The 23,915-nt window shown below is 41.6% G+C and overlaps 2 protein-coding genes across 2 annotated transcripts in view; one reads left to right on the top strand and one right to left on the bottom strand.

Annotated features, from left to right (window-relative positions):
• The first annotated feature begins 407 nt into the window (after positions 1-407).
• On the top strand, positions 408-10,361 carry wdr41 (WD repeat domain 41). Its single transcript, XM_053411596.1, has 14 exons — positions 408-630; positions 758-828; positions 2,141-2,256; positions 3,086-3,134; positions 3,224-3,352; positions 3,438-3,500; positions 4,881-4,992; positions 5,137-5,199; positions 5,314-5,418; positions 5,699-5,883; positions 5,990-6,111; positions 7,267-7,352; positions 9,380-9,513; positions 9,611-10,361. The coding sequence occupies exons 2-14, from the start codon at positions 781-783 to the stop codon at positions 9,749-9,751; spliced, it is 1,353 nt and encodes a 450-aa protein (XP_053267571.1). The 5' UTR covers positions 408-630; positions 758-780; the 3' UTR covers positions 9,752-10,361.
• A 591-nt stretch (positions 10,362-10,952) lies between these two features.
• Positions 10,953-23,915, bottom strand: part of pde8b (phosphodiesterase 8B) — a 28,884-nt gene continuing 15,921 nt past the window's right edge. The window contains exons 13-21 of the mRNA XM_053411901.1: positions 22,253-22,417; positions 21,411-21,456; positions 20,033-20,162; positions 19,298-19,496; positions 18,058-18,275; positions 17,792-17,930; positions 17,401-17,568; positions 16,244-16,373; positions 10,953-14,118 (exon numbers count right to left, since the gene is read on the bottom strand). Of these exons, the coding sequence (XP_053267876.1) occupies positions 14,009-14,118; positions 16,244-16,373; positions 17,401-17,568; positions 17,792-17,930; positions 18,058-18,275; positions 19,298-19,496; positions 20,033-20,162; positions 21,411-21,456; positions 22,253-22,417 (1,305 nt within the window). The 3' untranslated portion in view covers positions 10,953-14,008. The remainder of the gene's footprint in view (positions 14,119-16,243; positions 16,374-17,400; positions 17,569-17,791; positions 17,931-18,057; positions 18,276-19,297; positions 19,497-20,032; positions 20,163-21,410; positions 21,457-22,252; positions 22,418-23,915) is intronic.

Here is a 23,915-nt window from a genome sequence, read left to right as displayed (position 1 = left end):
TTCACCCAAAAATGCATCAAGTACCAAAGCATAATGTAAAACACAACTTGAGTACAATTTGATGACAGTGAAATCAAATGGTAATATAATAATAATAACATAACAATAATCATAATCATCATAATAATATTCATCATCCTAATCAGAACGGTTCATTTGATCTTTAGTTTATCATGTGACTGTGGGGACTTTTCTGAGGTACTCATTTTATTATAGCAATAAAAAAGAGCACATCATGTCATTTCAGCAGATCTTGTACTTTTACTTTAAGTACATGCACCCGGCAATATCTCTGTACTGTGTTTGAATAATGAATTATTACTTAAACTGACCTGAAGTTAGGTCTTTGTCATTATCTACAGCAGTGTTAGTATCACTTCCCCATATTACTCGACCTGAATGAGACTTGTCCTTCGGCAGCTTCCGTAGCCCCAGTCACATGAATGATTTGTTGTGGTTGTGAAACTCTGCTCTTCCCTCACGCAGCTCAAACGTCTCAGTATCAACTTTACATTTGTCAGGTTCGGTGAGATTATCTGTTTTCACTTGGTGTCAACATGTTGCCACACTCTGGATAAACAGGACGACATCTATTCACCGGGAGCCAGGCTCTGTTTACGCTAATGACTGGTAAGGAAACCCTCGTCTGTAGCGCTAGCTTGAATCCTTAGATGAAGATGTTTCATCATTTGTTGTATTTAAGTTATGTTAATTGGTTGATGTTTGTGTATAAACTGGCTTCATGCGGTGTCTCCAGCTAACGTTAGCTGCTAACGAACGATGCTGCGGTGGATTCTCGGTGGTCGTGAGGCTCAGGGCTCCGTGGAGGTGAGCTGTCATGTAAATATTAGCTTAGCTCCACTCACGTTTTAATAAAGGCTCGACTTTGTTCTGCTACTTCTCCTTCACTTTCGTATGTTGTCCTATTTCCTGTTAGTCCTCTTCCCCACAGCATCTCAGAGGCTAACAACACTAGCTGCTTTCACCTGACAGCTGCACTTGTCTGAACACACACACACACACAAACACACACACACACACACACACACACTCTACTATTGCATTATAAATATCAACAGGATCCACATGTTTACTTGTTTGTTATTATTAACTCTAGTGATTCCTTCCCATAATTCATATGAACTGCTCAGGGTGAAATTTAACATGTGTTATGATAAACATCTGTGCTGATATTTGGGGTCAGGAGCTAAATGTGTTTCACCAATATTTTCCTCAAATGTGTCATTCTGCCGGGGACAAAAAAAGTTAGATTTATTAACAGCTGTTGAAGGGTCAGGAAGGTAAAATGATCCAAGGAATCAGTGATGAGTGAAATATCTAAAACGTGTGCATCAGAGGTTTTTCTTACCTCTCCCAATAATCTCAAAATAATTCAGATTAATCCAGTGACCCGTAGGAGCGGGTCTGACAAGTCTGAGTACACAAGTTCACTGTTTGTAAGGTAGACAAAACAAGCGCAATCTCAGCTACAACAATAAAAGCTATGTTATGTTATATTAAAGTTAAGTAGTTCAGACAGGTGGTTCCAAGTAGTGACCGGTTATTATATTACGATTTCAGATACTACAGATTATTTTTTTGTGTCAAAATTTACCATCCGTGTGCCAAAGAACACCTTGTGGCATTTCCCCCTCTAAATATATTATGTTATTTTTACATAAGAACTTTATTAGCTGAACAGTTATCTAGCAAAAAATGCTATATATTCGTTTGTAAGGGATATTCAACATCTTGTCCTATATTGTAAATGTTCCAACTTCCTCAAATCCAGGATTTGCTGCTTGTAAACTGAAACTATTTTGGTTTGTACTCTTGGTTGAACAACATAAGACATTTAAAGACAGACTCTGGCTCTGAAACTTCATGTTGTGCACTTAATGAGACTAAATGATTAAACAGTTCATTGAGAAATAATCCAGATGAACCTGGGATGATAGTACATGTTTCCGGGAATAAAAAGAATACATTTTAAAAGTAACTATAGCTGTCCGATAAATAAAATGCAGCAAAAGAAGAAATAAAGTTGAAGTACTTTGAGTTACTTTCCACCACACACACACACACACCCTCCGTGCACCTCCGCCTGTTTGTCTCACCACTTTCCCTCTTACGTCTGCAGAAAAGCCTGGTGTTGTGCATTGGTGAGGAACAGCCCAAAAACTGCTTCACTGAGCTGCAGGTGCTGAAAGGACATTTTGACATTGTTCGATTTCTGGTGCAGATTGATGACTTCAGGTAAGCAGACCACAACCCCCCGCCCGACCCCCTCCCTTACTCTAACCTCTCTCCTCTCTACCCTTGGCTGGCCTCGATCCCCCTGTGATTGACAGGAGATCCTCACCTACGGCAAACTTACAGAGCATGACAAGAGCCCAATCATCACCCCTGTGTTATTGTGTGTGTGCACAGTACGGTGTAACCAAAGCCTGTTATTGTGGCCTGCACACACATGCACGCACACACTGAAGGGTTTTGCACCTGCTATTTTCTCTGCGATGCTTTGTGGAAGCATGCTGCACAGTGGCACGGTACAGTGGGTCTGCATAAGTGGTCAGATTGGGATTTATAACATAACTAAGTACGTGTGTGTGTGTGTGTCAGGAGGTGTGGGATGCTTCACGCCTGGCCTCCTCCAATAATAACCCCCTCCTCTGGGTCGTGTCCTCTCCGCACACACAGGTCCACAGTCGGGGGCAAAGGCCAGAAAATTCTCTCCGGATTGCTTTTGAAATCTGAAAATGTATCCTCGACAGTTCCTTCTCTTCTCATTTTAGCTCTCTTTTTTCATCCGCTCATCATGTCTGTTGATTTTGGGAACAGGTAGTGCGGTTGCTCGGGGGTCAAAGGGCAAATGAAGGTGGTAAGCCCCAGGACAGATGTTTTTTAAGATTCCCCAGGCGGAGATGGACTTGCAGGAAATGATTCCTCACTGAAATAGAGATTTTCTTGCAGTGTTTGACTAGTCAACCTGCTGAAGATGAAGCCTGCCGACATCTCTGAGGTATATATGTCACAGGAGTCTGGTTTCAAAAAACAACTCATTCCTTCCGTGTTATCTTTGCAGATGTGCCTCAGCTGGGGACGACGGCCTTGTGTTGGTGTGGAATGTTGAGGTAATACGTTGCAAGTTTATTATCATTGTTTAATGTTGCTAACATGGAAACACTAATTTAAAAATATATATTTTTTACCTGGCTGCTAGACAGGGGAAAGGCTGCAGGAGCTGAGGGGCCATTCCCAGCAAATAACAGCCATAACAACCTTCACCTGTAACAATGGCCTCACATCGCACACCTCCCTCATCACGGCCTCCTCAGACAGAAGTCTCAGTGTATCCTTATACCAAAAGACCGAGAAAACACCATTACATTAAAGAACACTTTTTTATCGATTCTCCTTAATCCTGGATTTTTCAGTTATGGGACCCTGATACAGGCCACAGGGTTCAGACCATTTCAGATCTTCAGTCATCTGTAAAGGTAATGTGATAAAACTCATTACATAAATGTGAGTATTGTTTTGCTTATTGGTCTCGTGTCTGGATAATTGCTGTTGTCTCGGTGTAGTAACCTGCCCCTAATCCTTCCAACAGGACACACGTCTAAAGTGATTAATGTGAAGACACCAGCAGCAGCACTTGATTAAACACTAACAGGGGAAAAACACATGTCTTACAATGCCTTATTAAGAACACAAAAACAACTTCACCTCTTAACTATCATCCCTATAATCCCTAATGCACACATACAAAAAAGTCACTGAAATTTAACTATAAAGAAAACTCCGTCGCACATCTATTAAATGTCAGGTGCGGCAGAGAACAGTAAGTGGACCAAACATTTTTTAAACTTGCAGTGATATATTTATTTGGATCGTTTTGGTAATAGCCCTTCATCAGGATTTTGTCTGACGGAATTGAAAAACAAAACTAGAGTTCCACAAGGTGTAACATCTACTGCGATCTGTTCGGTCTCTTAATCTAACATGTCATAAAACAGAATGTGTGGATATACATCATGTAATTAAGATAATGTATCCAGCAGATTCATTATTAGTCGCGGAGATGTGTCAGTCTAAGACACAGGTTCGTTCTCAAGATGAGCCAACTCTTCAAGAAATTTGTCATAATATCAAATCCATGAGCTTACTGTGCTCACTGTCCTTAATTATCATTCTGATGGTAAACAAGCTAAATTTATAATATAACTTTTTATAAATTAATACATTTTATTTGTGGTAACATTTATAATATCAAAGCTTTTATTTACTTTTTATGTTAATATCAGTTTCATCTCAGAAGCAGTAAAATATAATGTCAACAGAAGTACTTATTTAAGTTTCTGATTATTGCAATGTAAGGCTTCAAGGTGCTTCTGCTTTCCTTGTTCACCATCACAATCCAATCAGAAAAGCTTCATTCAAAGATTTCTATCTTTCTATCTGTAAACTGTATTCAATGAATTAAAACTTGAAAATATAAGGCAGGAAATGTTCAGCTGCAGAAATGCTAAATACATCCTGGTGCTTCACATTAGATTTCCTTGTATATGTCAGTCATGGCTTCTACAACTTCACCTCTTCAGACTTAATTGTTGGTTAATTGCTGCAACTAATTATATTTGATTCTTTCTTCACTGGAAGTGTGTGTGTGTGTGTGTGTGTGTGTGTGTGTGTGTGTGTGTGTGTGTGTGTGTGTGTGTGTGTGTGTGTGTGTGTGTGTGTGTGTGTGTGTGTGTGTGTGTGTGTGTGTGTGTGTGTGTGTGTGTGTGTGTGTGTGTGTGTGTGTGTGTGTGTGTCCGTGCCCAATTTAAAGATTGCACATCTTTATTTCACCCATCTGTGTGTATTTCTTCTTTCAGTGCTTGCTGGTGCTGGAGCGGCTGTGTGTGTGGTTCTCCGGTGGGGAGGAGCTGTGTGTGTGGAACAAAGACTTTCAGCTGCAGTGTCACAAACAGAACCACAGCGACACTGGTGAGGAGAAAACATATGGGAAAAAAGAACTGTCACAGAAATATCCTTTCATTAGTCGTCTGTTGCACCAACTGAGTTCACCCCTGACACCGCTGTTTGCACACATGCTGATTACTGTTGTTGTCGCATTTTACCATTTTGCAGGAATAACTGCTTTGATAGAACTGCCCAAGAACTGCATAGCTGCTGCCATGGATAAAGAAATAAGTAAGAGAGGGATTTTAATGATATCCCCTTACAGGATTATTTACTACTAACAGCAGGTCATGAATGTATAAGGGAAAAGCATATTGATTGAAAGATTTCTTTCTCTTTTCGCAGTGATCTACAGGTTGACCTTTTCTACTGATTCCTCTGTGTCAGTGGCTGAAATGCGCTGTCTGTCCGACCACCAAGACCAGATTCGAGCTCTTATCAACGTCAATGGTCAGTGTCATCAAGGAAACATTAATGAACATTTGAAGCGTACTTGGAGAGCACATACCTCATCCTAGGCTAACACCCTATCTCTGCCTGAATCAGCCCATTTATCCAAATACGCACAAAATGTAATCTGGTCATGCCCCAAACCCTCCACAAAATTCAATTGGAATCGGTTCAGTAAACTTTCCGTAATCCTGCCAATAATCAAACCAACTTTATCTGACTTTCTACGTACAACTTAACCATGACTGTGCTGCTTTGTATGCTTCCATGTCTTCCTCAGACGGGCTCTTTGTGAGCGGGTCCCATGCGGGCGAGTTGATCTTATGGGATGCGATCGATTGGAACATTCTGGCCTACGAGCACATCCTGTGGGAGGAGTCGCAAACCTGCGCTCAGGCTGAGATACGACTGGGGGCTCCCAAACCCAGCGAGATGTCCATTCAGCATCTCACCACCAATGGAAAGGTGAAGGGGACGGGAGGAGTGGATGTAGTTTGCTGTCATCAGAAAATCACATGTTGTTTCGTCGATGTGATCAATAAAATAGATAAATAATGTTTGTTTGTTGCAGCTCATCCTCGCAGCGGTGGGCAGTGGTCTGTATGTCTATAGCATTCGGGCCAAATCAGTGGTGGCCTATAGGAAGGTCGCCCATGACTCCAATGTCTTACACACCATGCTGCTTTCAGACAGGTAACACATTCTTCTTATCATTTCCTGTCTCTACCATCTCCAAAGAATGAAATAGCTGTAATATTAAAGTAGGATTATATCCCAAAGTTTTGTCTTTGGATAAATATTTAATTTCTAACAAATTTTTTATATTTTTTGATTTGTGACTTTTTTCACACCATACAACTCTTACTTGTGACCGCTTTCCGTGACCAGTTCAGACAGATTTCCTTCTTTTTTATTAGAATACTTTTAGACTTATTTAGACTGAACAGTGAAACTAACAGTTTTCATGCACATCAGGTTGCCACTACCCTGGTTCTTTCATAGCTGCTCTTGTAGATCTTAAGTAAGCTTCAAGTCAAAGCTTCATGTAAAATTCAAGGGTCAGTTTAATAGTTTGAAAGTAAGGAAATAAGTAAATTTGCTTAATTTTTGTCAACGGATGCAGCCTACCAAAGATCAATTTGTTTCCTGTGATCAATACATCTTTTTAATGAAACAAAGAAAATAAATAACATTAGAATATATTGATTGATTGGTATACATCAGTGTCTTTCATCAAATGATGTCCAGATTGTTTGGGCATACAAAAGACCAGACAGCAACAACTGACAAAATGATCACACTGAAATCATAATATTGGGTTCAGAGGTCAACAAGAGGACATTTCATGAGATTTATTTCAGCGTCAGTTACAGTGTCCTCTGGTTCTAGCGCCACTTATTTTCTAGAATTGTTTCCAAAACAGTGTGCTATTAACAAAGTTTTTTTGTTAATAGCACATCTGGACTCTAAGTGTTTTTTTATACAGTGGTTTCTCTAGTTCACTTCACATGGAGCAATGAAAGTAATAACACAATTCATCTTCATCTACATCACAAAAAACACAAACGCTGCTCGTCGTGATTGCCTCTACTTTGTGTCTGCCTCTCTCAGAAGCCAGTGTTTAACCAGTCAGCTGTTGTGTTGAATTTGTCTTTGACTTCATTGTAATTTCTCAGCTTTAGTTTATTAAATATATTCTTGAGCTCAACAACACAAACAAACATAAAGATGCCTGCAGAAGTGGCAGCCTGAGTACAACACAGTGTCTGTGTCCTAACAGGAAGAATGACTAGAAATACAAAAGCTTGTGATTGACATTCAAGCTCTGACACTGTTGTCTGTTTTCAGCGCGTTGATGTCCTGCTCTGAAGACGGTAGTGTGAGGATGTGGGAGATCCAGGAGTTACCGCTGCCTGGGGAACCTGCGTCTCCAGGTGAAACACACACACACGCACACACACATTTTCACACATAATAAATGCAGATGGAGATTCTCTGCTCAGATGCATTCACACACACCGAAATCTCCAGAGGATTCAGGTGAGGGGTGGAGCAGCAGGCAGAGACAGGAGGTGATGTATTTATTCCACTGCAGAGATCACATTTTTGTTTACAGCACATTGACACCGGTGTCGGCCCTTATCACCGAAAACTCTTTAGACATCTTCGTCAGTGTCTTTTTCATCTCTGGCTCCTCTATTCCATCCTGAGATATTTGAATTATTTTATTTATGTATCTTTCGCTTGTTTGAAATTTCATCAGCACCCAGTGTTCTCACATCGGCTTATTCAGACGTCCTCAGGAGTTTTGATTAGAGTACTTACTGAGACATTTGCATTCTCACTTACAGGTCCTTCAGAGAATGTCAGGAGATTATCCAGAGTTCAATGCATGTCTGAAAGCAGCAATAAACACAAACTATACAATACTATACAAGAAAAACACAAACAATTTCAGGTCTGACCTCACAGTGCTGATGCTGACATAAAGACGTATCAAGTAGAAATCCATCGTCCTATTTTCTTCCTGTGGATTTGTTTTGTTAAGAACACTGGATTAGGATCCCAGTGATTGATCACATACCTCAGTATGAATCAGAAAGTTCAAAGACTGAGGAAAAAATAGCCTCCACTCAACTCAATATGTGTGTTTACAGTGGAGAGTTTTGATGTGTGGAGGAACACTAATGCAGTCCAGATGTGCTGTTGTGTTTATCAAAGGAAAAGTGTTCTCTCCTGGCACTCAGAGAGGCTGTGTGTTGTGCTTGAGTGCGGTCGTCTTAAGTTAAGTGTTTGTCTGTGTGTGCATTTTGTCTTTGATGGTCTGGCTGCTTCTAGTCAGTGCAGAGCTGTGCTGATTCCGAATAGATCTTGGCAGGAGAGAACTTCCCTCATCACCAAAGGCCTGTTGTTTGCTTTATGTCTCTGTAGCAAACCAGAAACCAACTACATGCATCTCCTGTGGTCTTTAAAGGAAACAGTTTGGATATTTCAACCTGGCGTCTTTCACGTGATTGTGGCCATTTCGACAATTACACTTGGCAATGAATACTTTTACAAAACATCACTGTAATGTGAAAGGAGTGAGTACAACATAAAAAAAAATCACCAACCCCTGCAATTTTTCTCAGCTCTGTGCAGCTGTTTAGCATCTTTTAGCTCTTTGTTTTGGTTTTCAGCCTCAAAACTAAGGTGTTTTCAGTGAAAAAGCTCAAAAATCCAATGAACTACTTCATGTGCCCAGCACCAAATTGCAGATGACCATAGTCAGAAACCAGCTGATAAATATGGTTGCGCATTTAGCAGCTATGGGGCCAGATATTTCCCCTCGGAGTAGGTAGGAGACCAAAAATCGCAGAAGGAGGGGGGGATACTGGACAGACAAAATCTAAATGCTTATCTTTCTCTTTAATAGCTGGATGTGTAAATACCAATTTTTTAAATAAGTTCATCATATCAATATGAAACTGGATGATATGTCAGTGTTGATACTAACTTATTTCCATTACCCTAAAGTATAGCATTTGCTGGTTTAAGGAAAATTCCGGCATTTTTAAACCTGCCGTATTTCTCCTTAATGTGGCCATTGTGACTATGAAAATTGGTAACTTTGATTTTAAAACTTCTGTTGTAGAAGTTAAGAGAAATGAGTTGTGTATATTGGGGCAATCTGCTTGAGCCTCCTACAGATGTACACATAAACCTTATCAATTCAAATGCATCTGACTGAAATGAAGTGTTGAAAGTAGCTGGAGTAGCCATGATGGCTAAAAGCACAAGGATCTACATCCAGGTCAACTTGTCTTTTACATCACATGGAACCGTTTGATCCATTTTCAATATGAAAATATTAATACGCTTTGAATTCAGAGGCTCAATCAATCAATCAAGTTGATTTTCTCTTCAGTAGTAACAGTAATAGTTCCATTCAATATTCTAAAAGTGGTTCTTTTCGACTCAGGGTTCTTTGGGATGTGGACATTTGGCCGTTCACACAAACCGACCGGTCCTCCGATAAAGAAGGTCATAGATGTCCCCAGCATGAGGACTCTGGAGCTGACCGGGGACCTGATCGGACACTCCGGGGCAGTGCAGGTACGATGACGTGCAAACATACAGCAAGTCTCGCTTCAAGATGGTGTGACAGTAGCATTAAAAAATATAGATATATATTGTTTTTCATTCTGTTCAGATGTTTGTGAGCTTCAAGGAGAACGGTTTGGTCACATGCTCGACGGACCACCTGCTGATTCTGTGGAAGAACGGAGAGAGGCAGACGCACCTCCGCAGCCTGGCACTTTTCCAAAAGCTGGAGGAGAATGGAGGACTCTGACCTTTAACCTTTGACTCTCTGCCTTGACAAGGAGAGGTGGGACGGCGTTGGTTGATGTTTGTGAAAAACTAATTTAAGTTCAGTGTAAATATTGTTGTGTGCGTTTACTTGTAACAGTTGCCTGCCTTCTGACTGAAAACCAGTATTTAACTTGAATTTGAAAAACTCATTAAATACCTCATCTCAGAAACAAGTTGTACTATCTTTACTTTCAGTCTTGTGTGATTTAAGTGATGTGATGCTGGGGCGTCCCTCTTAGGGGTCAAATGCTGTTTCATTGCGTGGCCATATTGTTAGGTACACATGTACAATCTCTACAAACTAAAATGTCATCATAAATTCCTCCTTTTATATCATTCAGTTTTTGTTAACAATGTTATAAGTTTATTACTGAGGTCATAGTTTAAAGTTTTGTCACTTCATTGCTTTATATTTTTATACACAAGAGAAAATGAGGCAGTACTACTCACCGAAAACATAGTTGAATTGACGCCTTTGTGACAGTGTCAAAAATTGATATTTTAGTCATCATAAAAGTTGACTCGATGACACAGCACTTGTACTGGGTTGCATTAGACTGTACCTAATAAAGTGTCCACTGAGTGAGAAACCTTTTGGTGCGTGTGTCTTCATGTTTGATGTTTCACATTTCTCTTTGTAGAGATTTGTTTTCCCCATCATCTTGTTGACCAAAAGCCCGATTGTGATCTGAGACCACCTCTTTTCCTGCGAGGGGGGGGGAAAGTCCTATCTGCTTTTGATCAACACAGAGTCCGAGCTTTTACCATGCTCTAAATCAGTTGGGTTTGTGTATTTGATGTCCTTAATCGACTCATATGCATCAGCTTAATATGAAGCCGGGGACGGTTAGCCTGGCTTGGCACAAAGACTGGAACAGTGGAAATGGCTAGCCGGGCTCTGTCCAGCTTCGAAAATCATTTCACGATATGTACAGCACAAACCCACCACTAAACCATTACGGATTAAACAAAAAATATATAATTTATAGTGCGCTTTATTGTGTTGGCAGTGTGTTGTTTTGTTTCTACCTCTGGATAGAGCCTGGGCAGTTGTTTATCCCTTTTTTGGCCTTAATATTAAGCAACACTGACCAAGATCTGGATCAGTTTACTCATCTAATTCTTGGCATAAATGTATTTCCCCAAATGTCAAAAAAAAATTCTCTAAACACGTTGCTGCCTTTCATGTAACAGGCACATCTTTAAAGAATGCTTTTAATTGTCTCTCACAATACATTTGTGTTTGACAGGGAACATCAAAATAAGACATCATAATCCAGAGAGAGCAAAATACATTAAATCTTTCAAACAGACATGGTCGATTTTAAAGTGACTGACGGAAAGCTTGTGTCACTACTATGCATGAGGCAGTCAAATCTTTCAAAACACAAAGTACAGTTCTCATCGCCAGTGATGATGATGATAATGATGCTTTTTCTTCTTTGAAAAATAATTTGTATATAACATTATCATCATCTAATTGTTCTGTTTATATGAATGATATAAAACCACAACCACGGCCATCAGTGTGGAACATGAATGACCGATATAGAAATCTCTGGAAGTGATGAAGGCTTATCATTACATAACAAGCAGTTGTACAATCGGTTTCGGCCTCGGGACACTCCGAGCGAGGCTTTAAGCGACTGGCTGTAATCAGATCTCATTCATATCGTTATACAATCCAGTCACTGCTCTACACAGCGAAAGGCAAGTTTGTCTGAAATACTTTTAAATTGTCTTTGTGAATAGAAATCTTGCAAAAATATCTTCTCGTGGTCAGTGAGAGCAGTCATGAAACACACAAACATTCAGAGCTGGAGCAACATTTAAAGTCACGCTAAATAATAACAATAAAAAAGTCTTGTTTTACAGATCTGAGGATGTCAACCCTGCAACATAGAACAGCCTAAACACAAGTTACGCACGCAAATCTCATAGAATGCAAAGCAAAAAGTGATATAATGGCTTGAGTATGTACAAGAACAGCAGTTCCATCAGGTGCTTTACAGTGTATTGCAACATGAGCAGACCTAAACACTGAAACAAGATTAAGGCGTTGATTAAGACCTCGATCAACAATAAAACACAACATCATGGTGAACACATTGAACACTGATGTGACCAGTTCTGCCTCTTCCAAGCAAAATGAGCTGAAGTCAAAGCTGACGAGACAATGGTGAAATTCACATTGGAGCCAACTGCACCTGATTCGGTTTGTGTCGTACGCGTATAGGCCTCGGCTGTATAAAAGAAATGAAAGAAGGTCAGGACCATCAGGACGGAACTGTGAACACTGACTCACCAGGTCAACTCAAAGCTGCAGCACGACGCACCCAAAATCTGTAGTTTTTAAATATCTAAAACTCCTATGGCTTTTTCTTGTGTTGTTTTTTTTCTTTTAACAACAGGAACTATTTCAACCAAATAACAGGACTTGTTTCTGTTTGACCAAAGAATAAGGCACCTGTAAAGAGCTCTCTGTGCCTTTGGTTAACACTGTAGTGTGCGTCTTCCTGGATTGACACTCATGATGTAAACACACACAAAGCCGCATGTCCTAGTTCACTCATGACCTTCATTCAAGTCCAGCCTTGGGACAACAGCTCGTAATGGTGTTAAATGAAATGTTGTCACTGTACTAAAACAGCAGCAGTGGGAATCTGCAAATCCTATTTTATTGATTTATAAATTAGTTCAAAATGGTTCCCATCTGGTGGAAATGCTTTTCTCACCTTCATGTGGTCAAATTTTAAAACAAAAGTGCTGAAAAATACAGGTATTTATTGTCAATGCACAACTTCTGCAACTCCCCCAGTTGGCCACCAGAGGGCAGACACATCATAGAAATCTCCACAGATCTGATGGCCTATTGTCATATGAATCCAGAAAATTTGAAAATCATGTGCAACAATTCCCCCCCAAAGATAAAAGAGCCAGTAGCCGCAAAGTGAGAGATTTAAAATACAACAAAAAAATGTGTTGAACAGAAACCATGTGAGGGGCAGAGCTGATAAGAGTTTAGAGCAGCAGGCGAAGGGACGCTGGCCCGAACATGGATCTGCTGCTCCTCCATTCATCTGCCTCATCGATAAAGTGTGTAAAAAAACACAAACGATTTGTGCACCACACAACAGTCACTTATTGTCACAATTCAGAATTGATTGAACTGTTTTTTGGGTACAGGCGTCTACAGTTAGTGTCGCAGAGCTATGCATGTAACATCCGATAACTCAAACTTACCAGCTCGTATACAGTGCAATTCAATTCCCACAATTTGTTCTGATACGCATACGTCTCACTTTATTTGACGCAGAGCTCCACCAGCCGCTCCCACATTGCCACAAGACCACGATGTAGAGGAAATGACCAGCAGATATTTGGATGAGATATTTCAGGCCCTTTTATGTGACTGCAGGATCTTTAAATCCAGACATGACGACACAAAAGAGTCCTTCTTTGAGGCCACCTCTGATGACGGGGCTGGACATTGAGGAAGCCGGTGTGCCGGGTGATTCGCTCATCCCGACTGGAACCTGGAACATCGGGCCAACTGTCTCTGGAAGTTGTAGGACACAGGGGATGTCTGACTGTCAGCAATTTGGCCCCAGACACGAGTCAAAGTTTGACTCATACTGCCAGCCACAGCTTCTTAAGAGTTGATCAATCCGGCTGAGCACCTTCACAGTTTCAAAAATGTGAAAAAATTAACTTTTGGAGTACACGCACACTAGCCAGCAGAAATGAGGGAATCTCTTTAGGTCCTTATTTTCAGTCAATACCTGTAGCTTTGGTCGCCATCTTAATCACTTTGATTCGTTTACAGCAATAGACAGATGCAGAACGGAAAGATTTGGTTAAAGTAACTTTAAAAAGGAAAGAAAAATGGTGAAAAGCGCATTTAGCGTAATGAAAAAGTCCTGATGAGCTAAAGTGCAGGTTTCTGGTGTGTTACACTGTATGGTGCAGATTGTCGGGTGAGCTGTGAGGTCCACACAGTTTCATAGAGGCGCTATTGGGAGCACGACACGGCGGGGCTCAAATGACAGCCGGTTCTCCACTGGCAGCACGTCACCTCCAACTCCAACCATGCAAGAAAAGAGGCTGTGATTTGAGATGGAAACGAAGTCTCGGAGTTCATCAGGGTCAAGATGAGTCAAGCTGTTCCACCGCAGGGCCGCGTCCGCCGTCCCACCCTGCTCCGGGTGATGGGGGCGAGAAGGCGATGAGGGGTTGGTCAAGAAGGAGGGGGAGGGCGCAGGCTCTTGCACTTCATCTCGTCCAAGCCCTTCCAGTACTTGTAGTTTTCTGACAGGTGCTCCATGAGACCAGGCAGGCTGGCAAAGGCTGCAGGGAGAAGCACAGGAAAGGTGAGGTGGGTTGAAGAGACAGCAACAAAACACACACAAACAATGATGTTTGGTTGATTTCAGGAGTTTACGTCCACAGTTTTTCACATTGAAACAGTTTTTGGTGGAAGTTAATAATCTCCCCTTCTCCAGTTTGCCTGTGAAATGCAGAGACATGAAGTTGTGAAGGGGAAGTCGACTGATTTAAAGTCTGCTCATAGGTCTTCGGTAGTATTATTATATATGTGAAGAAGTTGTTCAAAGCTGTAGTGTCCGTGTAGAATTCCGTGATTGGCTTCACCAGCTTAAAAAATGCAGCATCTGAAGGATTCAGCCCCTGAATTAAGACACAGCTAACATCTCTGGTTCTGCCACAATGCCTCAGATCTTTTGTTAAAGTGACTGTTGGTCATGAATCCAGTCATGTTTTAAGAATGCAACGTTAAAACATTGGTGTGCTGCTTTGATATGAAACACATGGAATTCCCTACTTGTAATACTCACTGCTTGTATTGATAAATTATCAATTGATGCGTAATTTTGTATCAGAAATACAATAACTTGGGGAAATAATGAATTGATTGGACGAACTGTGCAAAGAGGGCTGCCGGTCTCCATACCTTCTACACAAAGAACTTTATGAAGCGAGATTAATTACAACAACCATTAACTCTGTCAGTGCACAAATGAACATGTGGATATCATTTTTAAGGCTGAAAATATGACCCTATCTTCCCATGTTAAATATGAGTCCTCCAGGAAAACGGGAATAAACCCAAGCACCTACAGTGACAAGCCTGCGATGACTACACACACCTGCCATCAGCCTCTTCCTGTTATCTTTCCACACAAGCTATTAAGCATGAAAATCTGCGTTTGTGTCAGTGTGTGTGGTTAGTTCATGTACACTGGCTTATGTTGTGTACACTTTGGGATGTAGCTCCCACATAAAAGGGCTGCTCGGGTGAAAGGTCTCTCTCTCTCTCTCTCTCTCTCTCTCTCTCTCTCTCTCTCTCTCTCTCTCTCTCTCATACACACAGATGTCGGTCTGCCGAGTGTGTGTGTTCTCAAGAGTGTGTGTACGTGTCCCACTCAGGCCGTGTGATTAACATCCTGATCCGCTTGTTGATGGCCCACTCTGCGTTTCAGTGGCTCCGCTGTGGCCTGACAGTGACCCTGGTGGATTGAAAATCGGCTGCATGTGTGTTTTTGTGTTTCTGTGCGAGTGAAGCTCTGCTCGACTGCTACCCAGAGATCGTAAACCCCCATCCCCTCGACTATTTTCCCCACTTCCCTTCCCCTGACGCCCTCGCAGCCTCTCTCCGTCCCACTGGCTCTTGGAATCTTTCCGTGACATCAGAGCAGTGTTGACAGTAAACAAGTCCCCTCTTGGGAAGACTATACTAAAAGGGAAATTCAGTGGGAATGAGGAGCAACAAGTGTTTCCCTTGACTTTTCCTCTTCTTCCTCCTCCTCCTCCTCCTCAACCTGTTCCTGTAATTTCCTATATCTTTCTATCTGTCTTGAAAAACAAGAATGAAGTAATACCTAAAGGCAGTAATGGAGGGCCAAAGTGGATATCAGAATCTCATAGAAAGTTGATCAGTAACTAAATTTGGCATTTGATTGTTCAGTTGATCTACCATCACCGTCCGGACTGTATCTACTAACAACTACTGGATGCTCTGAAGTTTTGTAAAGACATTCATGGTACTCAGATGATACGTTTTTGTGAGTTTGGTGTTTCCTAGGAGGTTTAGTCAATCTGAACTTCGTACTGGATACAAGTACGTTCACTAAAGTTTACAACGAAACTGCTCTGACTGAAGGAGGTTTGTCACGGATTAAAAATGATTCTTTTAATTCAAAGGAATGAAAGTGTGTATTCCACGGAAACAATGTTTACTAGAAGTAGACTTTATAGACCACCCGTCTGACTCGCAAACTAAGAATGCCACCCTGACCTTTTACTAGCATAATCAGACTTGGTAGAAATGTCCACTATTTGGCTTTATTCTGAGGTACGCAGCCTACTTGAAACTGAAGTGGAACGGGACAGGACACGACACCACATCTAAAAACCCTCCACATACAGAGCACGGCACAGAATTGGTTGATCTTACCATCCCAGGCGTCGAACATATCAGTGATGAAGTAGTCCATAAAGGACATCTGAGATTTGGGCACGCTGCAGGTGTTCCTGTCAAACACTGGCATCACCACTGGCAGCCCTTGTCTCTTCTCCTCATCTGTCTGCAGGGAACACACAGAGAGATCACAAGGGATCATGAATGCAAACTCAAGATGCAGTTTGCCACACGGAGGAGGCAGAGACGTTAATAGCTCAGATTAAAATCCCAGAACATGCACCTAAACAATTATTTCACATCAGTTTTAGCAACGAGCCAGCATCAAGGTCCCACTTTCCACACCCCACAGTTTTACAACATTAATCCAAACTCACAACAGAAACCCACAAAATTCTCTTTACAATATGCTCTCAGTAACACACATTGCAATAAATAGTTTTCAAAAAAAATTAACTCACTTCACACAGACTTGTGCTCACACAGAACTACAAGTTAGTATTACACAGACTATTATTATTAATTATACAGGTGTAATCGCTAAAAATATATATAATTTAGAAAGTCATTGTTTAGTCTAACTGTGGCCACAGGGAGACTACAGATTTGTTTTACTCTATCAGTTTTCCGACTGTCCCTGAAGGCAGCACCAAACTGCACCCGGGTGGGGGAACTCTGACCTCGTGTGACAGATTAGTCATCAGCGTGAAACAGTTGCCACTGAGCAGTAAGGGCCTGTCTACACACATCCGCCGGAAGTGTATAAAATTAAATAATCTTTAAGGCGAGTGAAGGATTTTTTGGTCACGCGCACACAAAAACATTTAAAAACAGAAATCCACACAATCATAATTACAACAAAATACCCAGGCTCTCAGTAATACTATGTTAACACCAATGAATAATAAAACCAATAAACATAATTACACAAAAATACCCAGGCTCTCAGTAACACTATGTTAACACCAATGAATAATAAAACCAATAAACATAATTACACAAAAATACCCAGGCTCTCAGTAACACTATGTACACACCAATGAACAATAAAACCAATCACCCCACTAGATTACTTGCTTTGTGAATTAGTTGTAAAACACACTTTAAGCATTAAATTAGATGAATTCGCTCCCCGAGCAGATTTGAACTGCGTTGTTTTATCAAACTAAGCTGTGTTGGCGGTGTCCACCCACCTGTGCAAAGTACTCCTCAGAGATCCGTCCTGCCCATTCGATGCAGAGCTCGAGCGGCCTGCAGGGGTTGGCCACGTCTGCACATTTGATCAACATCCTCTTTATCAGCAGACGGTTCTCCGGAGAGTTCCTGATGTTCGCCTGACCCTCACAGTCACTGTTCATGCTCTGTTGGAAAGACAGGAAAGACACAGCTCCTTTCCGTAAATGTAATTTGACATGCCTATTATTAATTGTTATGAGGTGGGTCAGCTTAACATGCGAGAACGTGAACAGTTGAAAATGATAAACTAATAATAAATGACAAATCACTGATATATCGGTCTTTGTAGGAGACACTGAATCTTACACTAAGACAAACAATGCCTCCCCCCACCCCCCTCACACTTACACTTGTGCTGGTCTCTTCTATTGCAGCCATTGGCTTGTTGATGCTGTTGACGAACTTGCTGACATGCTCAAAGTGCCTCGTCATCTCCGTGGCCAGCACCATGTCAATGATGGCCTGCCGCAGTGTCCGGAACTGATTCCTGCCGCCGGTGAAGAGCAACAAAGAGGATGAAGAAGCATTTGGCTCAGTGTCATTCGTCGTACACAGATGGAGGCCTGCAGCTGAGCATTGGGAAAATGTTAACGCCACTAACTGCGACTACACACCTGTCGATGTTCTTAAAGATGTTGCTCTTGCTGTCCCGGACAGTGAGCTGGAAGGCGAGGGCTGCGTGGTGGCTCTCGAGCACGGCGGTGTCGTTGTAGAGGATGGCCAGTTCACTGCCGGCATTGCACAGGAAGGAGTTGGTCCTGCCCGGGTGGTCCACGTCGTGCACTGTGGCTGCTATCAACGCCGCCACCTCATCCAGCTGGTCCAGACTGCTCTGAATGAAACAGCAGAGACAGAGTGGGGTGTCAGCTTGTTGGTAACTTTAGAGGACACTTTGAATGTAATAGTGGATTATTGTAGACACACTGTTGACTAATGTTTGGGCCCGTTGGGCATGTTTTGTACGGATGTGCCAGTAAAAGCAAGATAACACCAGCTTGCTCATAATATATGTAGGAGTTATTAGATCTTTGGCATTTTGCGACATCTCATTCAAATAAAGGGCAGCGTCATCTTTTTTAACCCCTTACTGCCTGAATTAATTTCCAATTATATAAAAAAAACATTATTTGTGTTTTTGGCTGTCATACAGATGCTAAATTAAGTGGAGATTATTAATTTCAATATAGCATATACAGTAGATATAAAATTAAAGTATGAGGCAAATTAGCGACATTAGGCATACTGGGGCATAACCTTAATTTAACACATTTCCAGTCTCTGGTATGTAGATTATTGCTGCTTTTGTTTGAAATTGAATAAAAACATATGTTTCTGTACATCATTGCTGTTCCATCATCACAGTATTTCAAATACAGATTAATACCTCAAAATAACTTTGCTGCACAGTCCCAAGGCGTTAGTACGTATTTTCCACTCCGACCACTAGATGGCGGCAGAGTGCTTCCAATACCTTCCCTGGTATGTGTAGTATTTGCACCATCAGGCACAATCGCCAGCTCGGCGGCATTAAAGCCGGAATTGGGTTTGAGGCAAATTCGTGACATTCGTCCACAAAAAAAAAAGATGCATTTATTCGTCCCAAACACAGTCATGCAAACTCATGCAGGTAGGGAAATTTAATCTCTGCTTTTGACCCATCTGGTGCAGTACACACAGAGCAGTGAGCAGCCATGTACAGCGAGTCGAACCAGAGACGAACCAGAGACCTTCTCTGCCCATAGTCCAAGTTTCTGCCACTAGACCACCGCCGCTCAAGGGTTTAATAATAGCTGTTAGGATATATGAAAGGTGCATGTGTTCAATCATGTCCAATGTGCATGTTCTCCCTCTAACCTTGACTCTCTCCTTGCGCAGGAAGTAGGCAGTAGCGTGCAGCACGTCTGCGGCGTGCGTGGAGTTGTGGTAAGAGTTGGAGGAGTGGTAGCTGCCCTCGATGAGCTGCAGCCAGGAGCGAAGCGTGGCCTCGGAGCAGTTCAGGAACTCGCACACTCCGAAGCTCGTGAAGATCTTCAGCCCGAGGAAGGTCAGCGGCCTGGAGGGGTCACACAGTGGACGGGGTCAATGAGCAGCACGTGTTTAAGCAGCAAATCAGTGTTTTCCCAATCTTCACCATACCATACCACCTTTGTGATACATTAAATGTCATGTTGTCTTCATTGGACACTCATCTACTTCAAAGTTTCTTTTTTACACCGGTGTAATCGGTTTACCACTGAATCAACATTATATATGAATAAACAGTATGTATACAGTTTAGAACATGAGTAAAACTGAATTTCAATCTTAATGACAAGAAACAAAGGATTTACAGTATGTGAGAGATTTCCTCTTTACCTGGCACACTGACTTCATGCAGTACCTGCAACCGATTGTTTCCAGTCTCTATGCTACGCTAAGCTAACCAGATGAGGCTGAAGCTTCCTATTTACTGTGCAAACTGAGGGATAGCAAACTCTCGCAGGGAAAGTAAATAAGTGAATTTTCCAATTCTTGAAGGCAAAAGGATGATATTCCAATTCAGAGGATGATGTTCATGTAATTTGCTGATTTATTTTACATCTTTCGTACCTTTTGTGCGTAGCTGCCTCCAGCTCCAGGATGTTGAACTCCCAGCATTCCTCATCATTCAGCATCTCGGCGATGGGGGGAGGCACGTCATTCAGAGTGACTGGTAAGGCCAGCTGGCTCTGGCTCATATCTATCAAATAGAAACGAGTGTACACACGTACACACACACGCACACACACACACACACACACACGCACACACACATACACACATGCATTATTCACGGTGATTTGACCATAAAAGGGGGCAAACCAAGAGGCAGTTTTGTCTGAGATTTGATGGATAAATACTACAGTGAGTGTAAAAATCTTGGCTCTCTCTCTAATATCTGTACACATGTGCAAACATACTGCTTAAGTGTCTCACTCTGTAAATCTGATCCTTTCAGACCGTGGCAAAAAGATGGTGTGTGATTAGATTGTTTAAAAAAAGACACTAGAGCTGTCAGAGCTGCGGCTTTGAGAAAAGAAAACCTCCCTTAACTTGATGAAAAGGAAGACAGTTTCTTGGAAAACAGACTCTTTAGTTAGATCTTCTCTCCGTTAAGTGCTCTTGAGACTTTAATCATCATAATGGGTTTACATAATGTAGTCCGATGGAAGAATTCATCAGAAAATTGTGCAGCTTTCAGCAGGACAATAACCACCTAAAACTTGATATTTATTCATGAGATTCGCTCCAGGCAGTAGACCTCAAGTTCCATGATCCCCGTGAGGATGAGGGCCACAGGCTAAAGGGTCTGCTCTTCTGCCTGTTCTTAGCTCTAACGTGAACTGAGCCTGTGAAGAAATGTGAGTTAAGTGTGCTGCTGAGGTTTAGCCTGTTCAAACAGGATAATAAATAGTTTTTACGTTATTCTCCTCAGTACTATGAGGGTTCGAATGACATCATCCTCACTTTCCTGTTGGTTTCATTGCACCTGTTTGCAGCTGGACCACATGCCCCTTTTATTAGTACATAGTGCTTATATGGCTTGTTAGGTAACATCAGTCAGACCCCAGTAAATCTCTGAGGAGCTCCAACCAGACTATAGCTTTAAACAGCCAAAATATAAGTGAAAACGCCTGTTGCAGTGTGCAAGGCCAAGGCTACATCCACATTATGATGCTTTCCTTTGACTAGGCATCCACCCTGCTACGGCTTCCATACTTCTCTGGAGCTTTAGAGCCGCTAAAATGGAGATGTTGGAAACGCTGCTGGCCCCGTTTAAAAACCGATAGGGAGCCAAAACACTTCATCAAGATCATTTTAGTTTGGTAACGGTGTTTGTAGTAGTAAGGATGTTGCCTACAATATAATTTATTGAATTATATTGTTTTATATTTTGATACATGGTCAGTGGCATATTGTTATAATTCTTTGGTTCTTGAAAACATACTTTTGCTGAAGACATATTCATTTCCGGAAAGTCTTCGAAGCCCGTCCTGCAGAAACAAAAACAGTTCAATGAATTACACATTTTAATCAAAACATTCCAGCAGATATTCAGGAATGGGAGAATAAAGATTGTTCTTGTTTTCTTCGCATGTTAAAATATCCGACAATGGCTGAAACCAACAACGTTAGTCCATCTCTAATTTTAAATTCCCACTTCCCCGGTCTGTCTGTGGCTCTCTGCCCCAAAGCTCTAGTCACATGTGCAAGTGGATTTTTTATGGCTCAGTAATATCATGAGCCATAAAGAAGCAGAGTGGTTTCTAACAAACTTGAATCAAACTGGCATAAATGATGTATTTGTTTTAGATTATTTTCACCCAGTTAAAACAGTGATACAAATTTTTTGTGAACAACAAATGGAGCTTTGTGGCAGAGGGGTATAATACAGATGCTTTGGATAAACAGATACTAAATAATCTGTTTATAATAATATAAATGTAATGAATGAAATATATCCCCTTATCTTTGAAGTAGACTAAAAGCTATATAATTCAAATTTAAATGTTGCTGGATGCTGCTTCACTCGACTGACAGATCTGTAAAACATCTGCGTTCAGAGAATCGCCTCATAAATTAAAAATAAAACACGAAAACAAATACTCAGTTGCCCCCCCCGAAAATACAGATTTGATTTGATTGAGGCCAGAACTTTCTTTGTTCATAAATAATACACATTCAATGTAACATGGATGGGGTAAGACAATGTGATTTAAAAAGTCTCGTTCTACCCTATCAAGTGTTTCAGACTAGAACAGAAAGAGCACACAGGAAAACCTCTCTTACAGTCATGAGCCCCCCAACCAGGTCGTTAGTGTGGGGGTCATCCTCTTTGGAGGCGAGCTGAGGGGAGTAGAGCTCGGTGGTCCTCAGGATCTCCAACACGCGATCCAGAGCCTCGGCTACTGTCACCGGACTGCTCTCCTGTGCTGCATTGATGATGTTTATTACCTGGATGGGGGGGAGGGGATAAACATACTGTTGCAAAACATACACTGCATACACACAAATGCACAAAGGGCCCTCTGCAAGACACGCCGTGACAAAGCGCTCCTTTCTTTGTGCATGTTTCGCGGTGATGTGCATGTGATGCCGAAGACTGGGGCCAAACAGCTAAATAAAGCCGCTTCTCGAACACACAAGAACATCACAGGACCTGCAGCAGGAGGCAGAACAAGACAGTGTGACCCGCTGTACACTGTATATCATAAAAGGACGACCCAGCCTACAGCTTGACTCGCTTTTATTGCTGCTCACAGCATCTGCTCTGGACGCTCTGTACATCATGAGGCAGGGTCCCTTTCGGAGCATTCGGAGAACACCGATCATAAAAACACGCTCACCACCACATACACAAACAAATTCCCCCCTATCATGTGTGGAGAGCTGGCGTGGAGCGGTGAATCCAAAAGGCATGATGCTCTTTCACAGCAATGGTTCATTTTGTGTAATCAATCCTAAGAAATGTATCTTCTCAGGACTCGACAATGTTCGGAAACTAACCTCTCAACCCAGGAAGAAAGGCCCGGATTGTGTGGGAGTCATGTTTTCTGCTTATCTGTTTACTACAGTGTCCTATTAGCAGTTTTTTTCTCAAAATGTTCCATAGGAAGAAAAGATTTCCACGAAGTCTGGTCACTCTGTGGGAAGTTTAAATATAAGTTGAGGAAAAAGAGGCTGTGACACATCTCACTAACGGGAAATCATATTAGTTGTGTCTGTTACAAGCCTTTTATGAGCCAAATGTTATGTCCTATTAGCAGTTGTCAGAGGTGAACCCTCCATTATTGTCTCAGTCCAACAACATTAGGGTAGTGAGGACAGCTCTAATGGACACTGAATGGCTTTGCGGTGTTGGGATAATCCACTAAAATGCTTCAAAGTGCCAGGAGTTGAGCAAACAGATCTCATGTTTGAATGGAGGGGCTGCAATGAAGCCCTGAGCACTTTCCTGCAAATCAAGCTGGTAACATGCCACAAAATAACTCAATTCTTGGGGGAAATCCCAGGCATGAATCCTGCTGATCGCTGGTGGAGGAATGAGCTCCGAGTGATTTTTAAAACGCTGAAGGCACGAACCTGCATTCAAGTGATTCCTTATGAAAGTGTCCATTGGAAGAATAAGACCCCCGCAGACAGGTTAATACAAAAGCTGAACTGAGTAATACCTAGCGCAAATATGTGTAAGTTCAGAGAGTGTTTTTATCAGAATGATGTAAAATCCACACTAAATGTAATTATCTTTGGAAAATTGTTCCATCAATATTGTTTTCAGATATTTTCAATTGATAAATCCAGTGTTATAAAGCTATTAATAGTTAAACAAAAGACGATTTAAGCACAAGCAGATGTGGAGATTGACAACACAAGTCCCTGCAGGCGGTGCAAGTTTTTTCACTACTGAAGTAGAAAATACTTTTTTGTACCTAAGGAATTTATAAGCATTGCA

Source organism: Pleuronectes platessa, chromosome 19, assembly GCF_947347685.1.
Source record: "Pleuronectes platessa chromosome 19, fPlePla1.1, whole genome shotgun sequence".
Classification (NCBI taxonomy): domain Eukaryota; kingdom Metazoa; phylum Chordata; class Actinopteri; order Pleuronectiformes; family Pleuronectidae; genus Pleuronectes; species Pleuronectes platessa.
This window is presented reverse-complemented; position numbering and strand designations above follow the sequence as displayed.

Excerpts from the sequence above, each read along its gene's own strand:
- wdr41 (XM_053411596.1), top strand. The coding sequence starts at position 781 with ATGCTGCGGTGGATTCTCGGTGGTCGTGAGGCTCAGGGCTCCGTGGAG. Across the intron at positions 5,200-5,313 it reads TGCCATGGATAAAGAAATAA|TGATCTACAGGTTGACCTTT; the intron begins GTAAGAGAGGGA and ends CTCTTTTCGCAG. Across the intron at positions 9,514-9,610 it reads GACACTCCGGGGCAGTGCAG|ATGTTTGTGAGCTTCAAGGA; the intron begins GTACGATGACGT and ends CATTCTGTTCAG.